This window comes from Anopheles aquasalis, chromosome 2, assembly GCF_943734665.1.
Source record: "Anopheles aquasalis chromosome 2, idAnoAquaMG_Q_19, whole genome shotgun sequence".
NCBI lineage: Eukaryota > Metazoa > Arthropoda > Insecta > Diptera > Culicidae > Anopheles > Anopheles aquasalis.
The window spans coordinates 51,732,512-51,749,815 of NC_064877.1; the positions used below are offsets into that span (position 1 = coordinate 51,732,512).

The 17,304-nt window shown below is 43.1% G+C and overlaps 2 protein-coding genes and 2 long non-coding RNA genes across 5 annotated transcripts; 3 read left to right on the forward strand and 1 right to left on the reverse strand.

Moving 5' to 3' along the window:
• The first annotated feature begins 1,004 nt into the window (after window positions 1-1,004).
• On the forward strand, window positions 1,005-1,425 carry LOC126570731 (uncharacterized). The gene is made up of 2 exons (XR_007607851.1): window positions 1,005-1,224; window positions 1,294-1,425. It is a non-coding gene; the product is annotated as an uncharacterized LOC126570731 (long non-coding RNA).
• A 1,627-nt stretch (window positions 1,426-3,052) lies between these two features.
• On the forward strand, window positions 3,053-7,290 carry LOC126570712 (adenylyl cyclase-associated protein 2). Of its 2 annotated transcripts, none has more exons than XM_050228675.1 (7): window positions 3,053-3,198; window positions 4,976-5,127; window positions 5,207-5,402; window positions 5,504-5,858; window positions 5,930-6,309; window positions 6,371-6,517; window positions 6,600-7,290. In XM_050228675.1, exons 2-7 carry the CDS (start codon window positions 5,003-5,005, stop codon window positions 6,681-6,683), a joined length of 1,287 nt encoding a protein of 428 aa, XP_050084632.1. In that variant the 5' UTR covers window positions 3,053-3,198; window positions 4,976-5,002; the 3' UTR covers window positions 6,684-7,290. The 2 variants fall into 2 exon arrangements, with proteins under 2 accessions (XP_050084632.1, XP_050084630.1); XM_050228673.1 differs by having other exon boundaries at window positions 3,057-3,198; window positions 4,961-5,127.
• A 1,127-nt stretch (window positions 7,291-8,417) lies between these two features.
• Window positions 8,418-10,241, reverse strand: LOC126570708 (dolichyl-diphosphooligosaccharide--protein glycosyltransferase subunit 1). The gene is made up of 2 exons (XM_050228670.1): window positions 9,548-10,241; window positions 8,418-9,472 (listed from the first exon to the last, which is right to left on the reverse strand). The coding sequence occupies exons 1-2, from the start codon at window positions 10,128-10,130 to the stop codon at window positions 8,670-8,672; spliced, it is 1,386 nt and encodes a 461-aa protein (XP_050084627.1). The 5' UTR covers window positions 10,131-10,241; the 3' UTR covers window positions 8,418-8,669.
• Window positions 10,242-11,017: 776 nt separating this feature from the next.
• Window positions 11,018-11,598, forward strand: LOC126570730 (uncharacterized). Its single transcript, XR_007607850.1, has 2 exons — window positions 11,018-11,397; window positions 11,467-11,598. It is a non-coding gene; the product is annotated as an uncharacterized LOC126570730 (long non-coding RNA).
• Window positions 11,599-17,304: the final 5,706 nt, after the last annotated feature.

The window sequence follows — 17,304 nt, forward strand, 5'->3', positions numbered from 1 at the left end:
ACAAAAAAAGGAAGCTTCATTTTACCACCCTCTTCTCTCCCCCCCCCACCCGTGATGTATGTTTGCCTGAGTTGTGTGTATGTGGATGAAGGAGTGTGAATGGTGGGGATTTGATGTGAAGGAGATGATATGATTTGGGAAGGGAAAGTCGTACACGCTACGCACTGAACTAAATGATTTATTGAAAATCACTTGATCACAAACGCTAGATCAATACGGCTGACCGTGACCGTGCGTTTTCGCAAAAAAATCAAGTTTTTTCTAAAGTTAATAATGTCACAGAGACGTCTTCATCGTCTTCATAATGAAGCACACTGATTTCAATAGAAAGTTGCCACGACAGGTACAAATCGGATATGAAAGCAAATTTGACATCGCGGTTTGATTCGCCTTGTTCGCATAATTCTCGTGTTTTACCGTGCTTCTAATGCTTCTAATTTTCGTGCGATAATGGCAGACCTTGTCACGAATTGATTTTTTATAATTTTCTCTTAACTTTGGATGTTTTTCCTGTTGCACTACAGCTAAGAAACAGCCGGCAGCACTTGCATGTTTCTGTGATTCAAACCTCATGCTTTCGCTAAACAAGTTTGTACGATGTACATGTTCAAATCGTATACTTTTTGCTTGATTATTCAACCACTAATTTGACTACAAAGTTGACTGAAAATTGGATCAAATTAATTCGTGAGACATTCTACCATTATCGTACGGCAATTAAATGCATTTACTTATTCAAAAAGTGCAACAATTATGCGAAAAAAGGTGCATCAGAAATCGGTGCCGAGTCCGGATTCGATCAAAGTCCGGCGCGCTCTCAGGCGGCGACGATGAACACGGCTCAAAGTATTTCCGTCTCATCAGCCATCTCATTCGCGCTTCAACGCGAGATGCGCTCACAGCCGCTCGATTGAGTGCCCGTATAGCGCTGTTTCATCGGAAGTCGCGCTCACTCCTACACACGGCATACGAAAAGGTGTCTCGGCTGGTTTGTAGGGTCGGCTGGTTTGTAGGGAAGAGGAAGGTGAAATTTTCTGCTAAGGCCTGGATCCAAAATGGCGTCAGTTGAAAACGACGCGCAAGAGGCAGGATGTGCTGCGCTCGTGCATCCGAAAATTTTGAAGAAAAAAGTTAGTTTTGCTGTGAATTTGTATCATTCGTTTGTGCTACGGAGCATCTAAACCCGTGGACATTGTTTGTGGGCATGCGCGACAACGGAAAATGGTAAGAAATTGAAAAATATTTTGTTGATCAAATCTGATCATGATCAATCATGTTGTCTTTTTTCGGCAGCATCCTGGCATCAATCAGCGTCGGACAGGCTGCGAAGCAGAGGAGTGTTGTGCGAAGTGTTGTGTTTTGTGATGTGTTTTGCGAGGCAGAGTGTCCGATTCAAAGGTGAAAATAAAGTTGGTGAAAATGAAATTATGCTTTTGCGTGCTTCATATTGATCCGAAATATCTTAGTGGGCGGGGCTACTGGGCACAGGGGTACGGTAGGATGACACACACACCATCGCAAAAATGCGTTGAAAATGGCACCAATACATGCGCAAAAGCCCTGTAAACAGCAGCAAGATTTCTACCCTGTTAGCACCCTGTTAGCGCCCTGTTAGTCTCTTAACAGGGCAATTTGAGTGGCGCCCGTGTGACAGAAATCGCTCACCGCCACTCAAATTGCCCTGTTAAGAGTCTAACAGGGCTCTAACAGGGCGCTAACAGGGTAGAAATCTTGCTGCTGTTTACAGGGCTTTTGCGCATGTATTGGTGCCATTTTCAACGCATTTTTGCGATGGTGTGTGTGTCATCCTACCGTACCCCTGTGCCCAGTAGCCCCGCCCACTAAGATATTTCGGATCAATATGAAGCACGCAAAAGCGTAATTTCATTTTCACCAATTTTATTTCCACCTTTGAATCGGACACTCTGCCTCGCAAAACACATCACAAAACACAACACTTCGCACAACACTCCTCTGCTTCGCTGCCTGTCCGACGCTGATTGATGCCAGGACGCTGCCGAAAAAAGACAACATGATTGATCATGATCAGATTTGATCAACAAAATATTTTTCAATTTCTTACCATTTTTCGTTGTCGCACATGCACACAAACAATGTCCACGGGTTTAGATGCTCCGTAGCACTAACGAATGATACAAATTCACAGCAAAACTAGCTTTTTTCTTCACAATTTTCGGATGCACGAGCGCAGCACATCCTGCCCCTTGCGCGTCGTTTTCAACTGACGCCATGTTGGATCCAGGCCTTAGCAGAAATTTTCACCTTCCTCTTTCGATCGCCGTGCCCTTACACAAACACACGCGCACGGGGCCGTATCCGAACACGCAGCGCTCGTGAGCGATCGAGTGAATGGTGAGACAGCATCAAAACAATCCGTGGGAGTGAAAGAGATAGCATGTACTCGAAAGAAAAAAATCGACTGCTTGACAAAAAGTCTGTCATGGGGGCGGTGAGCGATTTCTGTCACACGGGTAAAAGACTAAAATAGGCCGGTGAGCTACTGAGTGGCCGAAAAAATAGCTAATTTCAACATTTTTGATAACCAAATCTTTATTAAAATATGCGGAAACGTAAATTAATGTATTAAGGAAGGGGGAAGGGGTGAAAAAGTTACATTTAATCAGTTAAAAAGTGGTTTTTTCGGTCACTCAGTAGCTCACCGTGAGTGGGGGGCCTATTTTAGTCTTTTACCGCCTATTATAGTCTTTTACCACGTAAATTAATGTATTAGGAAGGGGGGAGGAGTGAAAAAAATACATTTAATCAGTTAAGAAATATTTTTTTCGGTCACTCAGTAACTCGCCGTGAGTGGCGTGGGCCTATTTCAGTCTTTTACCAGTCTATTTCAGGCCTATACTTTACTTTTACTTTATCTTTTAGCGTGGATTTTAACCTTTCTCCTTTAGTTTTGCCGTGGAATTTTACCTCTACTTTTACTTAAACAAATCACCCGGGGGAAGATATATCGGTTAACGCGCTTCGTGTAGCCACAGCTTAGACTTTTTTCGGAATCCAACGCGTTTATATAAACATCTCATACGTTGTCTGTTTAGCATACTTGTTGGCCCGGAGAATATCTCACTTCTAGAAAACATTCTCCGAGATACCAATCTTTCTTTGTGCAAATATAAAGTTTCAGTGGAAATATACAGTTTCATTAGACCGAAACATATTCAGGTAAGCAATATGTCTGTCCACCAGCCTGTACTCTTGGGTAGTGGTGAGTCGACCCATTTTTTTTAATATCTTTTGGGAAATGACTAACCATGTTCAACTAATGATGAGTCATTCCCAATTCTTCTAAAATTGATAGTATCGAACGCAATCATAAAGGCTTCGATTAGTTCTGTTGCTTATGATCGCCGTACAAAGATCAATTCTAAAGTTAAAAAATCAATTGGAACGATACATTGGCTTCTCATTCATCGTAGCAGATTACGTTACGTGGTACAATGACCGACCGTGCGATTTTTTTTTCATTTTTTATCGTATCGATTGAACCATAAAATAGCGTTAATGCAGAAAAGTTCATCATTTGCTGCATTTCACTTTTTCATACACTGTGATTAAGATTCCATTCATCCGTTCTCATAAATGTTAAAAAACCGAATAAGCTCCTTAAATGGTCAATAGCCCCCCGGTAATGTACATCATGAGGTGTTTCCTTTTATGGTCTTAACGGTTGCAGGCTTAAATTCTATTTGTAAACCAGATAAACTAATTCAATTGTTAACAGACATGTCTTTTATGCCTATCTATCCGATTCTTGCCCTTGCCCTTGCTAGTTTTGGTTATGGTTATTATATGTGCGCTTCGTTTAGGTGTTTGATGTAGTTAAAATATGAGCTTTCTTATGATCTTAACATTAGCTTGGTCTTCGGTGGAAAAATAAAATGAGCTAAATTGAATATCAATGATTGTGGAGATCAGTTTGATTTTTTTTTTGTAATTTCACGTCTATGCTGGTAACATGCTTATTATGCTTGGATCTGCACCTCATCTGATTGAAAAGAGCAGCCGGGCGGTAAGATCGCGTAGCATCTGCGCTGTATTGCATTGTAGGGAGAAGGAGAAAACTGCTCACAAACTGGCTCCATGGTTTCAAATAACTAGTGGAGAGCGAAAGAGATTTAAAAAAGCTGTGGAAGCTGAGAAGGGTGCTATTGGCGAGAGAAATATATCATTCATACAAAACAAAAAAGGAATAAAATGTGGCAACAAGCTTATTAGGCAGACCATTGAGGGATGCCTGGATAAGGAAGATAAGATAAGCAGATCGTCTTCATTCGACACTCGACAAGCGGCCCTTTTTTGGGCATTTTGCATAGTATTTGACAAAATTTCGGGAGATTCACTGTTGAACAATTCTTTTCAAGTGCGACAAATTGAATGAATTTGAAGCTTGAAATGACCCATTACTAAAATGGCATAGACTAACGATTTTGAAACGGGAAAGTAAAGAAAAAAAGGCTGAAAGTACATGTTTTCAAATATTCTACGTAAACGATACAGTTATACTCTACATCGGTCGATGGATTTCGCGATAAATGAAGGACTTCTGGTCACATTTTATATACAAATGTATGCGTCACATGCTTACAAGGAACACAATATAGAAGTAATTGCGAGCTCCTACATCTTTAAAACTGTACCGGCTGACATAATTGGGACAAAAGACTACAAATTGTGACCCTTCGCCAGACATTATACCTTCGGATCTTTCAGGAATGGATCGACGATCATTCGATGATCCTTTCGATCAACAGCTGGAAAGTTCAAACCAGAATGTGCTGTTTTATGCTTGTAACACGGGTATTGAATTCTGGAGATATACTATTACAATAACGCAATTACACAGATGTCGTATTGGCAAATAAGATACTAATGTTATATTAACAGCCAACTCTAAAATCTAATACTAATCTTTTGATAAACTCAGTATTATCAATTTCAGGACACTTTTGTAGTGCCAGATATAGTTATGACAATGAGTATTGACGCCTACCAAAATATTATGCACGGCCCCCTGGTCGGCTTCTTGGAGCTTTCTAATAAAATAGGTAGTGACGTGGCAAAGCACGCTCAGTTCGTCAAAGAAGCATTCAAGTAAGTTTACGTAGTATATCAAGCAAGCACATTTACAAAATCATACTAATCTCGGGTTCCATGCCTACTACGCTTGCAGCGCACAATTTGAGTTTCTTAAAACGGTTGCGATTTCAAGCCCTCCCTCTAATGCTGATCTACAAAGTATGCTGAAGCCTACCTCGGAGAAGATTGCGACTATCCAAGATTTTCGTGAGAAAAACCGTACATCTACCTTTTTCAATCATTTGTCTTCGATCAGCGAAAGTATACCCGCCCTTGGATGGGTTTGTGTGGTAAGTGATGCATGTCACATATCATACACCTTTGGTAATCAACACATTGGTGGTTCGCACTCATATTTTCTTAACTAATGTAATGTATTGAATTTCTCTAGGCCCCAGCACCTGGTCCATATGTTAAGGAAATGAATGATGCTGGGCAATTCTATATCAATCGTGTACTGAAAGACTGGAAAGGGAAGGATGCAACCCATGTGGAATGGGCTCGTTTGTGGATCCAGACACTCACGGAACTACAACAGTTTATTAAACAGCACCACACAACTGGACTCGTGTGGTCCAGTGGAAACAAGTCAACTATTTCAGGTGGATCAGGTGCTCCTCCACCACCACCACCTATTGGAGGTCTAACACCACCAATACCCATTGGTGATTTGAAGGTGTCCGATCAGGACGATGATCGAAGTGCGCTATTTGCCCAAATCAACCAAGGTGCAGATATTACGAAAGGTATTTAAGATCTAGTGTCTTTCAATCGAATGAAGATTGCCAAGGTTCCCAATGAAATGTGTAAATTGCAGGTTTAAAGAAGGTGACTTCTGATATGCAAACTCACAAGAATCCTAGCCTTCGATCTGGTCCAGCGCCATATAAAGCTCCACCGACCATGGCTAGCAATGGCACGAGGACGGTGTCTGCTCCATCCGCTTTGAAGCCGCCAATTTTTATCCGTGATGGCAAAAAGTGGCTGATCGAGTACCAGAAAAATAATGCAAATCTTTTAGTCGAAAATGCTGAGATGAACAACGTAGTATATATGTTCCGATGTGAGGGCTCTACATTGCAGATTAAAGGCAAGATCAACAGTGTGGTGATGGATTCATGCAAAAAATGTTCTCTAGTTTTCGATACTATGGTTTCGTCAGCTGAGTTTGTCAACTGTCAAAGTGTACAAATGCAGGTATGTAGCAAGTATAGTAAGGTTGCTTTGAATAGCTTAACTGATGTCTTTCTCACTCAAGGTCCTCGGAAAGGTTCCTACAATTTCCATTGACAAAACGGATGGATGTCAGATGTACCTATCTTCAGAATCGCTTGACGTTGAAATTGTAAGCTCAAAATCATCTGAAATGAATGTAATGATTCCGAAAGGAACTAGTGGTGACTATGTAAGTAGCCGCATATAAATTTTAGAACGAAAAATTAATCTGATTATTAATGTTTATAAATACTATATTTTTGGAAACGCAGGTGGAGCAGCCAATTCCAGAGCAATTTAAAACTGTAGTAAAGGGAACTACCTTAAACACGATTTGTGTTGAGAGCCTTGGCTAATATTCCTTTCGGAAATTTAAACGATTTTCTAATGCGTACATACGCTGTGTGTGAAAAGAGATGTAGTTTTTATCGATAAAAATCCCATAGCATTATAAATTAGAACGGCGTGAAGTATAAATAAGTTTACAAGTTGCCGAGTACCAAATCGCATACAAAAGCTATAAAAATATCAGAATCGAAAACAAATCGCCCATCGATAATGGAAAAGGAAATAATTCTAATGGGATACCAGCGTTTTTTTCTAAAATATTTGATACCACGCACATAGCATATAGCATTAATAATTACATGACCATCAAGAACAATGAATAATTACAACTTAAAAAAAATCATAAACTTAAATCATAAAAATCATTACTTCTGATTGCATTATGTTAACTTTCATTGATTGTTTGTACGTTCTATATGTGAGGATTTTTATTTTATATTACCTTATTCACACATTTTAAAGCGATGTGGGTTACACTATACCTTACCCACTTCGTTATTTTCTATCTTTCGAAATGTTAAATAGACAGCAAACGATTGTTAAGTATTATAAGCAATGTGGATTTGAAAAAGTTTGAATAAATAATAAAACGCTATAATATTGAATCTAATATAATTACCAATATTAAATATTATATGACATCGGGATGCTCTATTTCATAATTCTGCCCTACGTCTCGGTAATTATTCTTTCATTTATACGCTTTATATTTGGTCGCGATATCACATTTGGTGTTAGAGAGAGAGAGAATATCTAATAATACCTAATCTGCCAGCCAGCATTGCAAGTACGCTTTTTAAGCATTGGTAAGATACAATAAGTAAGTAAGCATCGTTGTTACTAAGAACTCACAAAATTACTCAAGTAGCTCTTTTTTTAGAAAAGAGTTAATCTGAAAAACGTAAATTAAGCATTGTGTCGCGGGAGAGGAATAAAGAGGGCCCTCCAATTTGAGTAAGAGACTAAAAACTGGGAGTTTTTATCACTTTCCATATCACACATTCGTTTCCTGCGCTATTAAATACGAAGTTTTAAATATATATATATATATATATATGAGGGTATTATTCCGATTGAAGGGAGACACGAACACACTAGGAAATACGTGCAGGATTACAAATTTCAGTTGGTGCCAGAAAATATTACTATTTACGACGAGGTACCAGGCATGTATACTTTTCTTCCTTCGTATTTCTTTTCTATTTCTGAGAGTGAATTAACTGCTCCACTCTGGGACCGACTAGTTTTAGTTTTGGTAGTTTTACACTTGGAACTTGGATGTGTTTCGATGAATAATCCGTCAATGGGTGGACACTTACTTTGACTACATATAATAATACTTGAGATATTGGCGATGCTCATCTGGAAGTATAGTGGCCTTCTGGCTTACCTCAAGATTTATCTTTTATTTTTAATAGTTTTCTGTGGAATACGGCAATTTTTGAGACAGACAGTTTGGGTTTTCACGAAAAGAATGAATAATATGCCATTTACGGTGGATGAACGGATGGTGTAAATGTATTTTTTGCGGTTTATAATCTATTTAATACACAGGTTATATGAAAAAATTTCAGATAGTCAAGTAGTAAACTAATCATTTTACGCTAAATAAATCGGTAAAGAATTAAGAGATTTAAAGAAATGAATTCTTGCAGGCAAGTGTCATCAAAGTGTAATGTTGTCGATACATATTATCTCGTGTCGTAACAGCGTGTTTACGTTTCTATACAAATAACTACAAATAAGAGAGATAATAAAAAGTTTATTCAGCGATCATTTCGAAGTTTACTTATGTGACAATAGGATGGAAAAATATTACCAGTTCTTGGTGAATTGTAGCAATACGTGACGCAGAGCGATTCAAGGATTATAACTTCCCAAAAATGGTTAGGTAGTTAGGAGAAAAACTACAAACCAACCTATTCGCTGAATTGATTTTTTACAATGATAAATGAAGTAGGAAAAAGTATGTCCAATGTACCACAACCTATTTTCTAATCTTTGTGTAGATGATTTTCCTTTTCCTTGATGATGGAAAAGTCCATCCTCATCCAGATGATGACTAAAACAAAAAGAATGTAGAGAAAAGCAACCACCAGTAGCGGCTCTTGTAGCATCATCATCCACGAGAAATTGTACTTTAAGTTAAAGTCATTAATATGACTTTCGACTAGATTACGCTTGCTAAACGTGATGACGGGGCGCCCGAAAGTGTCAAGATAAGTATAGTGCAGTGAATCAGCATGCCGATTGACTGAATAAGGAGCAATTAGTTTGATGTTAGAGGACCCTTCCGGTAAAATTATTTTGATCACCACTTCGTCAATAGCCATATCATCAAAGATGTGATCGATGACGCGCATCTTAAGAAGAAAGTTATCATTATTCTGGAACAAGTATTCGAAGGTCGGCACGTTGTAACCCAGCGTGTAATGCGTTCGCCATCCACCAAAAAGAGGAAAACGTGGACGAAGATCTAACTCGACTGCATCCTTAAGAGCGCGCATTGCGGACGTGGAGATATTTCCATTAGTATCACGGTAGTAGACGCCTGAAGCTGATGCAGGTAGAAGGGTTTTGTAGGATTTCACACTTGGTTGATTAGAACGAGTATCCTTTTGGTAATCATAGCGAGAAAATGCGCCCTTCAGTGCAGCACCCGAATGTAGGATATCGACGGTTTCTTCCACAGCAATGTTGCCCCAGTGTGAAACCTCTATCGTGCGGTACAGGCGAGTGACGGTCAAAAACGGAGCAAAATTTTCGAAGTGTAAGGTCATCGGCTCTTGTGAAAATGCTGTAATTGAATAAAAGGAAATCGTTAAAAATCATACTTCTTAATTAATTCTAGAATGTAGCATCCCTTGCTTACCAGGCACACTGTCATATGGTCCGTAGACGATTGTAGTGTCAGCATGAGAACTAGGCTTGAATTGAGTGTAATTTTCTACGTTTCGAGAACTCAGATGAACGGTCGTCTTCTGAGACACAGTTTTATATGGAGAGTAGAAGTACACATTACCAAAGTACTGTACCAGTTGCCGTTCGTTTTGACCTATCGCTGATGGGAAAGGTTTTAGACTCTTGGTAAAAACAGTTTCGATGTATACAACAGGAGTGGCAGAAGTGACCGGAAGTGCCATACTGAAAGTTACGCCTTTCGGTGTAACCGTTTCAATTAACTTAAGTTCTTTCTTGGAAGAATCTTTGACAGATATGTAAGCGAGTCGTTCACGATCGGCTTGTGGTACGACGAAAAGGTAACTGCTAATTGGCTGCTTTGATGTATGCTCCAATGTTATTTTGTAAGAGATTTTCACCAACTGCGAAGTGAGATCTATCGTGCGATCAACAGCCTTGTTTTCCACCTCCATATCGATGGCTGCCTGTACGAAGACGGTTGTTAATGCGGCGAATACAAGTACAAGCTTCGCCATTCTGCCAAGATAACACATTTTTCCAAAGACTGCAGCTGATAACTGCAGATATAACCACGTAAGATGCAAGGACTGTCCCGTGTAATTTTAAGTTCGTCAAATAACGCCGGTCAGACCACGTAAACCAAAATTTGACACATCTGAAGCAGTGGCTACACACGACACAGCGACTAAAGCCGCTGGTATGCTGGTTACGTCACTTGCAGCAGTTACGGACGTCATTTCGGCTTGTCATACATATAATCCGTTGGGATCGTTCAGACGTGCTTCTCACGCAAGCGATGCAAGCGATGCAACTGGAGCTCGTTTGAACGATCCCAACGGGTCGCTCCCCCCTCCGTTAAGCCAGGGATACACGAAGCGTAAACTCAGGCGTAAGGTGCTTATTCTGTATTAGGCAATTTCTATGGCCTCTAGGCGTTCGACGATTCATGCGAATTTCGAAACTACAACTCGTTGTTCGAAACGTTTCGAAAACAATAAACAATTCAAAATGACAGTTTGAAGTAAAAAAACTGTGAATTTTACTTGATTTTTTCTGTATCAAAAACGACTTAACCTTTGTAATAATAGTATACGATTAGCAGGAAGAAATTATTGATGCACAATCAGGACGCTATAACTGTTTTCCAGATCCAACCGTTCAGATCGATGCTCGATGTAAACAAAACGCCAGCTGTCGATCACAAAAATGCACTCGACAGTAGGCGATCGTGAACACCAAAATGAACACAAAATGAACCAAATGAATCATCGCCTAGATGCCATCGAAATCGCCTGTTACAGAATAAGCACCTTATATGTACGCTTGAGTTTACGCTTCATGTATCGCCGGCTTTTAATTTTTGTTTTTGACCCTTTGGACGCTGTGTACACACCGCACAGAATCTGGAGATATTACCCCCATGACAGACTTTTTGTCAAGCAGTCGATTTTTTTCTTTCGAGTACATGCTATCTCTTTCACTCCTACGGTTTGTTTTGATGCTGTCTCACCATTCACTCGATCGCTCACGAGCGCTGCGTGTTCGGACACGGCCCCGTGCGCGTGTGTTTGTGTAAGCACACGGCGATCGAAAGAGGAAGGTGAAAATTTCTGCTAAGTCTTGGATCCAACATGGCGTCAGTTGAAAACGACACGCAAGAGGCAGGATGTGCTGCGATCGTGCATCCGAAAATTGTGAAGAAAAAAGCTAGTTTTGCTGTGAATTTGTATCATTCGTTTGTGCTACGGAGCATCTAAACCCATGGACATTGTTTGTGGGCATGCGCGACAACGGAAAATGGTAAGAAATTGAAAAATATTTTGTTGATCAAATCTGATCATGATCAATCATGTTGTCTTTTTTCGGCAGCATCCTGGCATCAATCAGCGTCGGACAGGCAGCGAAGCAAAGGAGTGTTGTGCGAAGTGTTGTGTTTTGTGATGTGTTTTACGAGGTAGAGTGTCCGATTCAAAGGTGAAAATAAAGTTGGTGAAAATGAAATTATGCTTTTGCGTGCTTCATATTGATCCGAAATATCTTAGGGGGCGGGGCTACTTACTGGGCACAGGGGTACGGTAGGATGGCACACACCATCGCAAAAATGCGTCGAAAATGGCACCAATACATGCGCAAAAGCCCTGTAAACAGCAGCAAGATTTCTACCCTGTTAGCGCCCTGTTAGTCTCTTAACAGGGCAATTTGAGTGGCGGTGAGCGATTTCTGTCACACGGGAATTCTTTTCAAGCGTCTCTACACACACCATTATTTTTTTTATATGGAGTTTTTGACTTTTGCCGACAATTTTGACTTTAGCCGCCAAATTTTGGCTGTGTGTAGAAACTGTCTTTGACTTTGAAATTTTGGCTGTGTGTAGAAACGGTCTAATGGACCGTTTACACGCTACGATTTTGATCGGCCGATCTCATGCGATAACAATAATCTTTACTTTTTACTCGCCAAAAACATTCGTAAAGGGCAATAAATTTCGGTAAAAATAGCGCGAACAACAACAAAGGTCTCCCGTCTAGAATAAAACAACCAAAAAAATCAAATTTCATACAACGCCCCTGAATGTATGTAAATTGGACCAATAATAATGCCCTGCTGCTTTATTTGCAACGATATCGCATCCAATCTGGTTTTGTTCGGAGAACTGTCAAATTTTTCCGTTTACACGTAACGATTTTGATCGTCCAACCAGATTGTACGATCAAAATCGTAGCGTGTAAACGGTCCATAAACGGAAAAATTTGACAGCTCTCCGAACAAAACCAAATTGGATGCGATATCGTTGCAAATAAAGCAGCAGGGCATTATTATTGGTCCAATTTACATACATTCAGGGGCTGTCACAAAAAAGTGACGCCAGCCATCGGCAGCTGGGAGCGCTGCCGGCAGCCGATGATGACGCTCGATCCCGGCTGTGTATGAGTGCAATAAGCACACCTGGATCGAGCGTACACTGGAGGCCAATGTCCTGCTGGTGCTGCCGGTAGCAGAGTCTTAGAGAAGCGCGCGAAGGCGCACCATGTTAAATCTTGGTGGAACGTTAGTAAAACTTGGTGGAACGTTAGGAAACTTGGAGGAACGTTAACAAAACTTGAGTGATACGTGTAGAAACTTTGATAACGAATAAACAGTTGAACGTTTGCAACATTATTTAACATGAAGCTGTTCGCGTGTGAAAAACTCAACGTTTACGGTTTCTGCGCGATCGGATGAACTGAGCAGACGAACCACCGACAGTGGCCCGCTTAGCCGTGGAGAGAGAAATGCGTAGCGTTGAAAACGTGAAAGTGTTTGACATTGCACGAGTTATTGACCTCCTTGTACGCACGATAGTGAATCATCGCGATGAGGAACTGCGCCTCATGACGGATATCGTGCGACAGAGGAATTTGTTCGTGGAGTGACCGCGCGGGCGACCACATTATTTGTGTAAAGCCTTCGCGCATGGATTATTCGTGATTGAATGTTTGCCCTTGTACCGGCGAACAATCATTGCCAAAAGCTTAGCGTCGCATTGGGCTTCTGCTATCGGATGAACTGCGCGGCGAACCACCGAAAGTGGACCGCATAGCCGAGAAGTGAGAAGTGCATAGCGTGAAAACGTAATAGTTATTGAAATTTGGTGAAATTGACCTTCCTGTACGCACGATAGCGAACTACCGTGATGAGGAACTGCGCCTCATAACGGATAGCGTGCGACAAAATTGCATTGGATGAGTGACCGCGCGGGCGACCACATTAGTGATCCGCACGGCACTAAACGGTGGGAAATAGACCACGAATTGTGCACACAGTGATTGAATGTGCGGCTGGACACGAAAGAGACCCGCATAGCTTGTGTTTGATTTAAATATTTCGTACATAGCACGATAGCGCGTGTGCTATTCGACATTTATTGCCATCAAAGTGTGCGAAATTACAGTTAGTGCGCGATGAGCGTCGCGCACACACAGCGAAAGATATGGCCTTGAGGCTTGTGGAAAGTAGAAATGACAAGATAGCATGGCGGCCAGGAACTCATGCAGCGCGATGCAAGGGAAGAGCGATACCAGAACATTGTAAATCGTAAGGCTTCACGACGCTTACACGTAGAAGTATTGATTGCGTAGGAATACGGTTGTGCGATTTGAACACTGCGCGCGTTTTGAATCAGTACGCGATTGAACAGTGCGCGAACCGATTTTTGTGCGCGATTTGGATTTGATAGTGCTTACGAACAGTGAAGTGCGGCCGACCACTTAGAAGTGACCTGCACAACCTGTGATCATCACATTGACATTATCATTTGAGCTCGTTTTTACGACCGAGGTGCTGCATTTAAAGTGAGTGCGCGGAAAGCGTTGCAGCATCAGCAGCGAAATGAACCGGCAAGAAGAAAATGGCGTACCCGCCGAGAGCGCTTCGCGAACGACGCCGACTCCCCTCGCGAACTCCTCGGCTGCCCTTTTCGCAACACCAGGGCGCGCGGAGGCTGCTGCGAACGGGCGAACGCACGGCGAGCGGAGTGTCGTAGAAACCATGCTGGCTGACATGTCCATGAAGATCGCTGAGGTCAATGAACGGCTTCTGGCGATGGAACGACGCCGGGCACAGCATGGCGACCAACGCGGACCAGAGCAGCATGGCGTCCCGAAACCCACGCAGGGTACCACTCTTTACCAGGCAAATGGTGGTAATCGCCATGCCACCACCACGACGCACTATGCGATACCCAGCACGCTGTCGCAGACGCCGGCGGCAACGTATATGCAGCCGCCGCCTATAACGCGGGCGTACCCGACATTGTCCGCTCCGGTCGGAACATACCAGCCATATCTCGAAAACCCCACGGCGCACGCGACATACCAACATGGGTGGCCCCAAACCCTGCTGAACCAGAGCCAAATATCGGCGAGGCAAGGGGTTCCCCAAGATCTGCCGCCGTTTTCCGGACTGGCTGAGGAGTGGCCGATTTTCATTGCAAGCTTCGAAAACTCCACCGCGATATGCGGGTACAGTGCGGAGCAGAACCTGCTAAGACTCCAAAAGGCGCTGAAGGGGAAAGCGTTAGAGGCGGTAAGGTATCGTCTATTCCACCCCTCTAACCTAGCAGGAGTCATAGCAACACTGCGGACTTTGTTTGGACGGCCAGAGGTGATCGTACACAACATGATCTCCACGATTCGCCGCCTGCCGCGCCACACCGAGCAACAGAACGCCGGTAACACCTCGAAAAATGCTGGCTATGTCAACCCGAACACCATTAGCAGATCTGCCGTTACCCAGACCCATGGGCCCGGCGTAACTGGAGGCTATGGAGCACAGCAACAGGCCGTCGACTTGGCCATTGCTCATGCATCAGCCACCAGTAGATTCGCCTCGCCGGTAACGATGTTCCCGACCAACACATCGAGCTTCATGGAGAGGTCGGCAGTCATCACATCGGGTGTAGCGATCGCTACCTCTGGCGCTCCTCATGCAACTGGCTACGACCCCTCGGAAAGCGCCGATAGCTACCCGCCTCGACAATCGGTAGTAATCGGACCGAGCGGAGGCCAACAGCAGCGTCAGCAGTGGGAGCAGCATCAGCCGCAGCAGCATCATCAGAGGGAGCAACGGCAGGAGCAGAAGCATCAAGAGGCTCAGCCGCAGCGACAGCGGACCTCATTTGACCAACTTGATGCAACTGGCCACGACCCCTCGGAAAGCGCCGATGGCTACCTTCAGCAACAACAATCGGTAGTCCTCGGACCGAGCGGAGGCCAACAGCAGCGTCAGCAGAGGGAGCAGCATCAGCAGCAGCATCAGCAGCTGCATCAGCAGCAGCAGCATCAGCAGCATCAGCATCAACAGCAGCAGACGCAGCATCTACAGCAGCAGCAGAAGGAGCAGAGCTCGTCGTCGCGACATAACGACGGCTCCACCCCCTGCAATAACACCAAGGGCCAATGGTACCAAACTGCAAACGAAGATAACGAAAACGATTTGCCCAATACCAACGGACGGCTCTCAAATTCGAAAGATCGGCTTGACAGAACAACGAAGAAGCCGAGAACACTACCCAGACACCACCCCGCTACCGTTCCCATGGTGAAGTTACACCTTCACTTGCCGAAACGGAGAACATCATTCAACCGAGTGCGCAAACGCTATCACCACCGAGTCCAGCAGATGACAAACCCAGGACGGAAACTGCTCGAGTCGGTCAGCGATTGCTGTACGAAATTCACTGCGGCATCCCGCGGCTTGAAGGAAGTATCGAAGGAGGAGGATGATAGCAAACGGTTGATGCAACCAACGACGACAAACCTGCGGTGGTTGATCAATCCGCCTGATGCGCAACCGACAATGATCATCCAGCAGCACTGAAGGCATCCTGGCTGTCATCACAGAAGTCAGCATACGATTGCTAGAAGGAGCGAAACTCTTCGAAAGATTGTCGCCTCTCACCCAGATCGCGTACGCAACCGGGTTTCCGGAACTAGTGCGCGTCCACGTGCAGTGCGCAATTGGACATACGCGTCCTGGTATGACCAATCGGGTTCCGAATGTATGTGAACGATGCATCGGAACTTGCATCCCGCTCGCCAAAAGGGGTTGGGACAGGAAACAGACCATGTAATGATAGGAATCGTTAGCGCGGATGAAGGCTTACTGCATTATCACTAACAGAGAGTAATAGTTGCGTCCGTGATCAGTAGGTGGACAATTGAACGTTCAACAACGAAAGTTATTGTAAAGCGTAACAGGACAAAGGGTTGCGCTAGATGTGAACTCAAGAGGTACAATTAGCTAGAAATTAGAGCAAGATTCCACTCTTGCACGCTAGGCTTGCCATTAAGAACGACATGTTGGGTGATTAGAATCGTTACCTTAATGAACCTCGGTAGGGACGCCTGACAAGTTAGACCTGCCGATCACTGGTAACAGGAGTGACGTGCCCTACGGAGCACATCACTACGGGGGAGAATGTCACAAAAAAAGTGACGCCAGCCATCGGCAGCTGGGAGCGCTGCCGGCAGCCGATGATGACGCTCGATCCCGGCTGTGTATGAGTGCAATAAGCACACCTGGATCGAGCGTACACTGGAGGCCAATGTCCTGCTGGTGCTGCCGGTAGCAGAGTCTTAGAGAAGCGCGCGAAGGCGCACCATGTTAAATCTTGGTGGAACGTTAGTAAATCTTGGTGGAACGTTAGTAAAACTTGGTGGAACGTTAGGAAACTTTGGATAACGAATAAACAGTTGAACGTTTGCAACAGGGGCGTTGTATGAAATGTGATTTTTTTGGTTGCTTTATTCCAGACGGGAGACCTTTGTTGTTGTTCATGCTATTTTTACCGAAATTTATTGCCCTTTACGAATGTTTTTGGCGAGTAAAAAGTAAAGATTATTGTTATCGCATGAGATCGGCCGATCAAAATCGTAGCGTGTAAACGGTCTATAACATACGGATCGCCCGTCCTTATGTTTTGAAACGTTTCGGGAAAATGTATAACCAAAAAAATATAAAAAATATCACGAACAATAAATTTTCCTTGAACAGAAAATTAAACATACGGCTCGTCCGTCCTTATATATGTTAAAAAAAAAACAGAAAATTAACACAATTATAGATTTAAACTGAGATGAATACTCAAACAAGACTTAATAGAAAAATGATGACCTCAACAATGGAATAGAAAAAATAGAGGGTAAATATTATTAAGAAAACCACAAG